Source organism: Lithobates pipiens, unplaced genomic scaffold (genome assembly GCF_037356315.1).
Source record: "Lithobates pipiens isolate NorthernLeopardFrog02 unplaced genomic scaffold, aLitPip1_a1.2 Scaffold_18, whole genome shotgun sequence".
Taxonomy (NCBI): Eukaryota; Metazoa; Chordata; class Amphibia; order Anura; family Ranidae; genus Lithobates; species Lithobates pipiens.
Window position 1 is genome coordinate 191454780 of NW_027507758.1, and position 10185 is coordinate 191464964.

General features: G+C 40.0%; 1 protein-coding gene across 1 annotated transcript in view; it reads left to right on the forward strand.

Moving 5' to 3' along the window:
• ARHGEF33 (Rho guanine nucleotide exchange factor 33) overlaps positions 1 to 9815 on the forward strand; it is a 282191-nt gene extending 272376 nt beyond the window's left edge. Inside the window, exons 15-16 of the mRNA XM_077486478.1 lie at positions 5429 to 5562; positions 7611 to 9815. Of these exons, the coding sequence (XP_077342604.1) occupies positions 5429 to 5562; positions 7611 to 7740 (264 nt within the window). The 3' untranslated portion in view covers positions 7741 to 9815. The remainder of the gene's footprint in view (positions 1 to 5428; positions 5563 to 7610) is intronic.
• Positions 9816 to 10185: the final 370 nt, after the last annotated feature.

Here is a 10185-nt window from a genome sequence, read left to right on the forward strand (position 1 = left end):
GTGTGTTCGGATTGGCGTACATCCACGTGTTCGGTTTAGCATACGTCCTGTTCGTCCTGGAACTCGTACGCCTCTGACGGAGACACCGCGCATGGCGCCTGGAACGAACGGGAACTGCTGCTATACGGGGACGGGCATACGTACGGTGAGTTCCCTGACATAACCCTTTCACCAGCGATCACCGTATAAGTGTCACTGGTGATGCTGGATAGCCAGTTAGTTATTTAGGTTCCCCGTCAGGTTTTTATATACCGTCAGGGACCCCCATATACTACCTAATAAAGGTTTTAACCCCCTGATTGCCCCTAGTCAACCCTTTCACCAGTGATCACCGTATAAGTGTTACGGGTGACTCTGGTTAGTTAGTTTGCTTTTTATAGCATCAGCACACCCACCATTTATTACCCAATAAAGGTTTAACCCCCTGATCACCCGGCGGGTGATATCAATTAGGTTTTAGGGTCAGATAGGGTCTGCGTCGCCCCAGGCAGCGCTAGGTTAGTGCCAGTACCGCTAACACCCATGCGCAAAGCATACACCTCCCGTAGTGGTATAGTATCTGAACAGATCAATATCTGATCTGATCAGATCTATACTAGCATCCCCAGCAGTTTAAGGTTCCAAAAAAACGCATTGTTAGCGGGATCAGCCCAGATACCTGCTAGAACCTGCGTTTTGCCCCTCCGCCCAGCCCACCCAAGTGCAGTATCGATCGATCACTGTCACTTACAAAACACTAAACACATAACTGCAGCGTTTGCAGAGTCAGGCCTGATCCCTGCGATCGCTAACAGTTTTTATTGGTAGCATTTTATATTTAAATCCTGAAGGCGGTGCTTGGTTTTTGGGGTCCCGTACGCGGCTAGACTCCCAAAAAGTCCCCCACATGTGGTATCCCTGTACTCAGGAGAAGTAGCAGAATGTATTTTGGGGTGTAATTTCGCATATGCCCATAGCATGTGTGAGCAATATATAATTTAGTGACAACTTTATGCAAAAAAAAACATTTTTTAATATTCTCGCAACTTGTGGCAAAATATAAAATATTCCATGGACTCAACATGCCTCTCGGCCTTCAAAACTATGATAGGTAGTGAGGAGTGAAATCAAAAATTTGCACCCTTAGAAATCCTGAAGGCAGTGATTGGTTTTCGGGGTGCCGTACACAGCTAGGCTCCCAAAAAGTCCCACACATGTGGTATCCCCGTACTCAGGAGAAGCAGTAGAATATATTTTGGGGTGCAATTCCACATATAACTATGGCATGTGTGAGCAATATATAATTTAGTGACTTTTTGTAAACTTTTTTTTTTTTTTGTCATTATTCAATCACTTGGGACAAAAAAAATATATTCAATGGGCTCAACATGCCCCTCAGCAATTTCCTTGGGGTGTCTACTTTCCAAAATGGGGTAATTTGGGGAGTTTTTGTACTGCCCTGCCATTTTAGCACCTCAAGAAATGAGATAGGCAGTCATAAATTACAACTGTGTATATTACAGAAAATGTACTCTAGTTTGTAGACGCTATAACTTTTGCGCAAACCAATAAATATACGCTTATTGAAATTTTTTTTACTAAAGACATGTGGCTGAATACATTTTGACCTAAATGTATGACTAAAATTGAGTTTATTCGATTTTTCTTATAACAAAAAAGTAGAAAAAGAATCTTATTTTTTTCAAAATTTTCAGTCTTTTTCCTTTTATATCGTAAAAAATAAAAATCGCAGAGGCAATCAAATACCATCAAAAGAAAGCTCTATTTGTGGGAAGAAAAGGACGCAAATTTTGTTTGGGTACAACATTGCATGACCGCGCAATTACCAGTTAAAGCACTGCAGTGCGAAATTGTAAAAAGACCTCTGGTCCTTAGGCTGACAATTGGTCCGGGGCTTAAGTGGTTAAGAACAGAACTCCCAGGAACCATTTTCAAACTACAAGACTTCTGTCCTCTCTACAACAGAGAAAAGTATTGATCAAGTACATGATGGAGTTGCTACAGAAACCTGCAATTGTGCAAGTTCCGCTCGCTCAGAAAGGAAGAGATTTCCATTCTCCACTTTTCCTCGTAGGAAAGAAAACTGGAGACCTGCGCACAATCTTAGGTCTAAAAAGACTCAACAGAAAGTTTCTTGTCAATTCCTTCAAGATAGAGAGCCTCCAATCGATCTTATTGACAATAAACGCTGGAGATTGGATGCTGTCAATTGATTTATCAGACGCCTACTTACACATCCAGTGAACTTCCAAAAATGTATTTGTTTTGCGGTGAAGCACCAACAATTTCAATTCTAAAGTCTAACCTTTGGGATATCGACTGCCCCCAGAACCTTTGCAAAGATCCTATTGCCAGTGATAGCATACTTGAGAGAGAAAGGATTGAGAGTCCACCATTATCTTGATGATATCCTTCTCTTAGGCAACAACCAGCAGTTTCTCCTCCACCAGATGGATAATAAATTGGAAGAAAAGAAACTTGCAACCGACACAACAGGTGGTCTTTTTGGGAGCAGAATTGAATACCAGGCACAAAAGAGTGGAACTTCCCCAAGAGAAAATAGAACCTTTAAATCACAGGATAAAAAAAATTGATGGCAGCAGTTTATCTACCAGCAAGAGCATGCATGAGTATTCTGGAAGCCATGTCAGCCACTGTCCCAATGGTGCAGTGGGCCCAATGGCACACAAGAACATTTCAAAATTAGTTTTTGATGCAGTGGGATGGAGCATCAATGCTTTAGCCGATCTATATCCACGAGACAGTGAAACAGTCAGTATGGTGGGGAACTCAGGTCTACAACCTCAAACACTATCATCACATTATTCCTCCTCAACAATAACAATTACATCAGATGCCAAGGGACATTGGCACGAGGTGTAGTCTTGAATATTCAGGGCACGAGGTGTAGTCTTGAATATTTTGGTGCTGAGAGCCACCTTTCAAGCTCTCCTAGCATTCAGTCCACTTCTCAGGTGGAAAAGTGTCCTACTACGTATAGACAACAAAATATCAGTAGCTTACATACAGAGGCAAGGAGGGACCAGAAGTTTAACACTCATGAAGGAGGTATGCCCTATTTTTGACTGGGCTCAGATATATTTGACGGATCTGAAATCCGTATACGTCCCAGCAGCCCAGAACCAATTGGCCTAAGACCTGAGCAGAATCTTCGTTTCAAACAACGAATGGCCTCTGAGTTTCCAAGCCTTCTCTCTTCTGATGCAGACCTGGGGTGTTCCCAACATTGATCTGGCAGCAACCCAAAAGTGTCCAAAATTTCTGGCGAGAGTGGCATATCCAATGGCGGGCAGGGGTAGACTGTCTACACCAACCCTGGAACTTCCAGCTGAGATATATTTTCCCCCCAATATCGTTAATAGCGGGATTTCTATCCAGACTCAGAAGATCAACATCCACAGTGATAGCAGTAATACACTTTTGGCCAAGAAAACCATTCACAACCACTCTACAACGGAGTATAGAGGACCCATTTCTTCTCCCAGTAACACTGGATCTGCTCTCACAGGGCCAATTCCTACACGCAGCACCAGAAAGAAAATACACCTGATGGCATGGAAATTGAAAGGGATAGGCTGCTAAGATGGTAACTACGTTGCAGCAAGCCAGGAAGAATTCAAATAATAACACTTACAAGAAAGTGTTGGAAAAATTCACTTCATTCGCACAGCAGCATAGTTACATAGTTAGTCAGGTTGAAAAAAGACACAAGTCCATCTAGTTCAACTCAAAAAAAATATATCATATATCCCATATACACAATCCTTCACCCACACTTGATCAAGAGGAAGGCGAAAACCCCCAGCAAAGCATGATCCAATTAGTAACAGCAGGGGAATAATTCCTTCCTGATCCCCCAAGAGGCAATCTGATTTTCCCTGGAGTAACTTTACCTGGGTTCTGTTGGCACCCACAGTGTCACAAATTATAGAATTCCTTCAATTGGGCCTAGATAAAGGCCTATTACGCTAAAGGTACAAGTCTCTGCCTTAATTGCTATAATGGGAATCAAATAGGCTTAAGATCCCCTTATCATTCAACTTCTAATGGCATGTTTAAAGATAAAACCACAGAAGAAACCAATGTTTCCTGTTTGAAATCTCTCTACATTGTTAGAAGCACTGTCAAGTTCTCCCTTTTTATCCCATGGAGGCAGTATCCCTTTGGGATTTAACACTGAAAATAACCTTCTTTATTGCCATAACCTCAGGCAAGCCTTATCCGAGTTGCAAGCTTTACTGATGAAAGAACCTCATTTCATCTTCTACACAGATAGAGTGGTTCTAAGACCTTCAGATCAGTTCATTCCTAAAATAACATCTGCTTTCCACTTTAATCAAGAAATCAACCTACCAGTATTCCTTACTAGTCAAAGGGGATCCACATCCCTTGGAAATCTTCTTTTCATTCCTCGTGGCCCTAAAAAAGGCCAAGCAGCATCTTAGCGTACAATAGCCTCATGGCTAATAAAAACCATCAAAAAAATCATACATGGCACACCAACTTTCAATACCTGATGGCTTAAGGGCTCATTCTACTAGGGCAGTGGCAACATCGTGGGCAGCATATTGAAGGGTATCTCCGGAAATAATATGCAAAGCAGCAACTTGAACATTCATGTCACATTACAGAGTGGATCCTGCACAATTGACAACTGTTGAATTCGGAAGAGATGTTGTTCAAACAAATTCTTCTGTACCTTGTGAATAAATTAATACTTCTAAGCACCCATCCGTATAGCGAGTTATTTCCCAGTGTGTGATGCCATGATGCAACAGGAAAACGAAAAATTGTATACTCAGTTTTCCATCATTTTCCTTTCCTGGCTCATCTCAAAGCAGCATACAGATTCCCACCCATTTAAGGTGATAGATGCGGAGACTGCTGTGGTGGGCCTCTCTTCAAAACTTATAGCTAACCAGTCCTATCAGGTTTTGGAGGCAAAGTCACAACCTAGTGTGTTCTGCCATAAGATGCGCCAGGACAGGAAAATGATGGAAAGGTGAGTACACAATTTTCCATTTTCTTTGCCTTTAAGCCCCTTTACCTTGCCAGACACCCCTGGCTCAAACTTATTGGAGGAAGTATCAGTTTGCTGGTATTTTTCTGTCCAGTTACTATTTGTTTCTATTTACTATTTGTTTTATAGTTGAACTGGATGGACTTGTGTCTTTTTTCAACCTGACTAACTATGTAACTATGTTTCCTCCTACACTACGTTGGAGCTGGGAGTGTCTAGACGGTGTCACTCATTTCCTATTTCATAGCCCTAAACATACACAACCACTTTCATATGATCTTCTGAAGGGTAAATTGTGCATGCATGTTTAACTGCTATATAAAGTCAGATGAAAAGCTTGTTCAAAGGAGAATGGCATTCTTTTATGTATTATTACTCTTGTTATAGGAAATCCACATGGATGGAAATGCAAAATTCTACCAAAAAGATGAAACTGAGCAAACATCATTCAGTGATCATCATCCCAGGTCAGATCAAAAAGGAGGTTTCCGAAGCTCCTTCCGTAAGCTATTTAAAAAGAAGTGAGTTGAAAAAGAGCCAATTTTCTGAAAGAGTTCACTACTCTGTAGGCTTGATATCTATAACTTTCTATAATGTGTTTTGTATTCCAAGAAAACAAGGACATAACAGACTAAAAAAAATAAAGATCAGCAGATATAACAAATTGGCTTGATTTTTGGGTGGCTGTATCTGATCTTTTAAAGATTTGTCAAAACATTCGTATGGCTAGATTTGAAATCAGAGCTCCACCCAAAGTGAATTATTAAGGAGTTGGTGGATTCCATTAGTGTTTTATCCCCTGCTAGGTCACTTTGTTTGCTCAATATGTGAATATAATTCCACCATCACCTGTACAGCCATGATGAATCATGAGTATCTTTTAAACCTAGCTTGTAGTGTCAGTTGCTGGAGTGGATTCTCAGTATAGTCCTACTTATAATTCACTGGGAATGGGGGGCATTGGTGTCTCCTGCCTGCTAATGGGTTCTCTATAGAAATATATTGAGAATCAAGATTGTGAGTGCTTATCCTACAACTGTCAATGCCCTGCATGGGTTGCAGGAAAGACATCTGCCTACTGGAATGTCAGAGATCTTTAGGGGGAGAATGGCTCCCCAATCCATCAAAATGGAGTCAAATGCTTAGGTGATCTGTTTTAAAAAGCTACATGTTAGCAGATATGCATCATTTAAACAGTACAGGTAATAGTCATTGATAGATGTGCTCTTTATATAAACCATCTTGCCACTTTGCTCTTTATGTCACTTTGCTCTCTAGGTCTACCATGTTTAGTGATGCTTGCAGCTTACGCCTTGCTGTTTATTACATAAACCTTTGGTGAACCTGTGGTTTGCCTGTGCATGGAAAAGCAACAGGTTCAATTTATTACCCCACCTCTGTTTTCTCACTTTCTGCTCTGTTAATTGCCAGGAGTGAAAGTAAAAACTTTGTAAGCTACAAGTCATAGGAATAGTAGCTTATATGCTTACACAAGGCTATTGATTCCCCATGTGATAATGCTGATTAGTCCAGTGCTGACCCAGTAACAACTCACAAGCGACAAGGTCATTGGAGAAGGCAAGAAAAAAAACATTCAAATGACCTGTTCTTACAGTGTTACTTTCTCCGTGGGCAAAGTAGCTAGTCAAATTATATAGCAGTTAACAAAGGAAGGGATCCCCAATGCCCCACATCCACGCAAGTGGATGTGCAGCATCTGGGGTCCCTTCCTTCCTCTCTCCAGTAATCACAGGAGCTGGGACAAGCTCCATTCCCTCACCAGCATTCCCGCAGCAGCGGACATATACACCATCCACATTGCTCCCCTAATCAGCATAAGAGCCTGAGCAGTACGCCAATCTTCTGTGGGTCACAGTATATAGCAGTTTAGCCATTGAGGAAATTACTCCATTGAAACAGGTATATTTTTCCCCTCTTAATCAATTCTGTTACTGCCAACTTGTTGCCAGAAACAGGATGACTAGTGTGACATGAGCCTTAAAGTGTTTGTAAACCCTTACATATACCCAGTGAAATGACTGGCCTTAGGTGATACACAGAGATGAAACAAATCCTCCTACATAAGTTGTTCCTGTTTATCTAAAGCGATCTCTTATTCACAAACATTAAAAGTATACAGTTTACACTGCATTTCTGATCGGCGGAAGGCAGGAGGCAGGGATCTGATGTCACACCCTGCACAGCATAGATCAGAGAGCTGAGTGTAATTTGAGACCTAAGTGAAGGGATAGGACACTCTAAACAGTCTCATAAGGAAATATAGACAGCTGAGCCTGTCGATTACATATTGTGTGCTGGATCGCATTTCCCCATCCCCCTGGATCCCTTTGGAGTCAGCATAACCTGTCAGAAGTGACTCATGCAGGTAGCAGAGGAAGGAGACAGTGGACAAAAATCACACTTAGTGCTTTGGATTGAGGCAAGCACACACTATAGAAGGATATTCTTTGTTAATTTTTCATTTCAACAAAATTCTTGATGAACTAAGATATAAGACAATGAATAAAAAAAAATAACCAGTATTCCTTGCTGTGCTCTGAGATTTTAGGTACTGTGGAGTAGACGGCAAGGAGAAGACAAGTGAGAAATCATCTATAGACCAGTCTCCAACAAGGCAGGAGATCTTCAGAGTTCACTCTGCTCTTATCAATGAGCTTGACCGTGGAACAGCTGTATAGTAAGAATCTGTGAAAATATACAGAGCCAAAAAGATTTATGGTAGCTTGTCACTCCCTGTATTTGAAAAACAAAGCTGCTGAATATTCTATTTCAAAAACACTTTTACCACATTCACACAAAAACAGTTAGGACGTGTAAAGTGTTATATAGAATTAACTTTTAGTATTAAGCAACTTGTAACACTCTGTAAGGGTTTACAGCTACATCTTTTGAATGTAACACAGTTACTGGTAATTTTAATTTGTTTCAATATAGTTGTAAAGAATTCAAGAATCATAAAGTTTTGATTTTACGATTTTTAGGGCAAACAGTACATGTGTGGCCAATGTAAGCCTCTGTGTATTAGCTCTTCCAAAGTGTATTTTGACAAATATGTTTAAATTAATGTAAAAATTACAGAACCCAGGCACTGCAAATGGATAGGGATTTGGATCCCAAGCTTTGGTATTAAATTTAGACAAACTGGGATTGATTCATTATAACTGAAGATTGCAAAATCTAGTACAGCTGTGCATGGTAGCCAATCAGCTTCTAACTTCAGCTTGTTCAATCAAAGGGTATGTTTTTCCCCACTTTCGTGGGGAAAAACATATCAAATAAAAGAAAAAATAGTATATCATACACAATTGCGACACAAGTCATATTATAATTGAATATTATTAAAAAAATACCTTTCCTTTTCAATCTGCAGCCACTGTCATTTTCTGCAAATGCAATGCAATATGGCTACCTGGAGGTGTTTTGTACACAGAGTGTTTAATTCTGTGTACAAAATGTAATTTCCTGATGGTGTGTTCGGCTCACCGAGTTTCCCAGAAGTCTGCACTAAAGATGCAAGTCATAATTCAGGCATCCCCTGCAACAAAAATGTAAATTTTTGGTGAGATACTCTGAATAGGAACACATCTAATGCCGACCATACACGGTTCGAATTTTCGAAAGAATTTTCTTTCGAAAATCGTATCTAAGAATTTTCGTACGAATTTCGCACCATTAGTGGGCTGCAGCAATGGCCGATTTTCATGCGGAAATCAAATTTGAGGAATTGGACATGTTGGAAATTTTTTGACAAATGAACGATTTTCTAATCAATGATGGGAGAATCATGCGAGAAATGTAATAAGAAAAGAAAATTTACGGAGAGAAAAGAAGATTCCCGGCCATGAAAATTCTTTTCTGCAGCAACATGGGGTGATATTGAAGGCTTGGTCGGCTGAATTTCGAAAATCAATGGTGGCGTCATCGGATCACAAAAAAAAATTAACTTTCTGACTTTGAAAAGAAAATTAGTTCAAAATTCGACCATGTATGGACTGCATAAAGAGATGCAGACCCAGCTGCTTTCCTCATTAATGCCCTTGCAGCTGCACAGCTAGTTGATAATTATGAAACCGCTCCCATTAGACTCACTCGGCACAGAACAAACAGTGATTTCTTAAGAATAACAAAAGGTAGGAATCTGAAACAAAGTTTTTATTAAAATCCTTGCAATGTACATAGATCACCAAGAGGGGAATGTTTTTTTTCACAACATAAGTGGAGTTACACTTTAAGCTTTGACAAAAAAAAACTGGAAGCTGATTGGTTTCTATGCACAGCTGTACCAGATTTTGCACTCTCTAGTTTTAATAAATCGACCCTATTGTCTGTAACTGATTCTTACTTTCATATATGTGTACTTATTGGGCCATTCTTATGGAGAAAACGTGGTTGAATATACCCATATGCTCATATTCCATACATTATTTGATGTTGGTATGCAGAATATTGTAGGGCTCATTGAAGTTGTGCACAATACTGACCAGTTAATTCCTAACTTGCCCTGGAAAATTGTGAGGTGAAATCTGACTACCATATTCACCTCCTTCACTGACATTTGAAATACTGGGCCCTGTGTTGTCTAAATACAGGTTTTCAGCATTTTACTAGAATAACATGAATTCACAATTTTAAAGGAGTTTGCCAAGGAATTAAAAAGTGTAATTAAAGCCAAAACAATTCTATGTGTATTTCTCTTTAAAAGCCTATTCTATACCTGATTATAGAAGCATTCTGCCATCCAAGGTGTCCATATTAATAATATTAATAATTAATATATATTAATAATAATAATAATATGCGTTGCCACTCTCAGTGTGCATGCTCTGCAAATTTACTGAGAGGAATCCGTTCACTTTTTTTTTTTTTTTTTTCGCTGAAGGTCTCCTCACAGGACATGTCTTCCCTATACCGCCCCACCCCTCACCCTACATGAGCTTTGTGTATGCTTGCAGGCGGCTCTAGCAGGGGTAATTAATGAGGTGTCTTCCCTCCTAGCCAATCAGCTTTGTCTGAGCATGGGAAAACAAATTAGACTTGTGGGAGTAACATATATACACATACTGTATTTATTGGCATATAACACTCACTTTTTCACCATGAAAATTGTGTGCAAAGAGAATGTG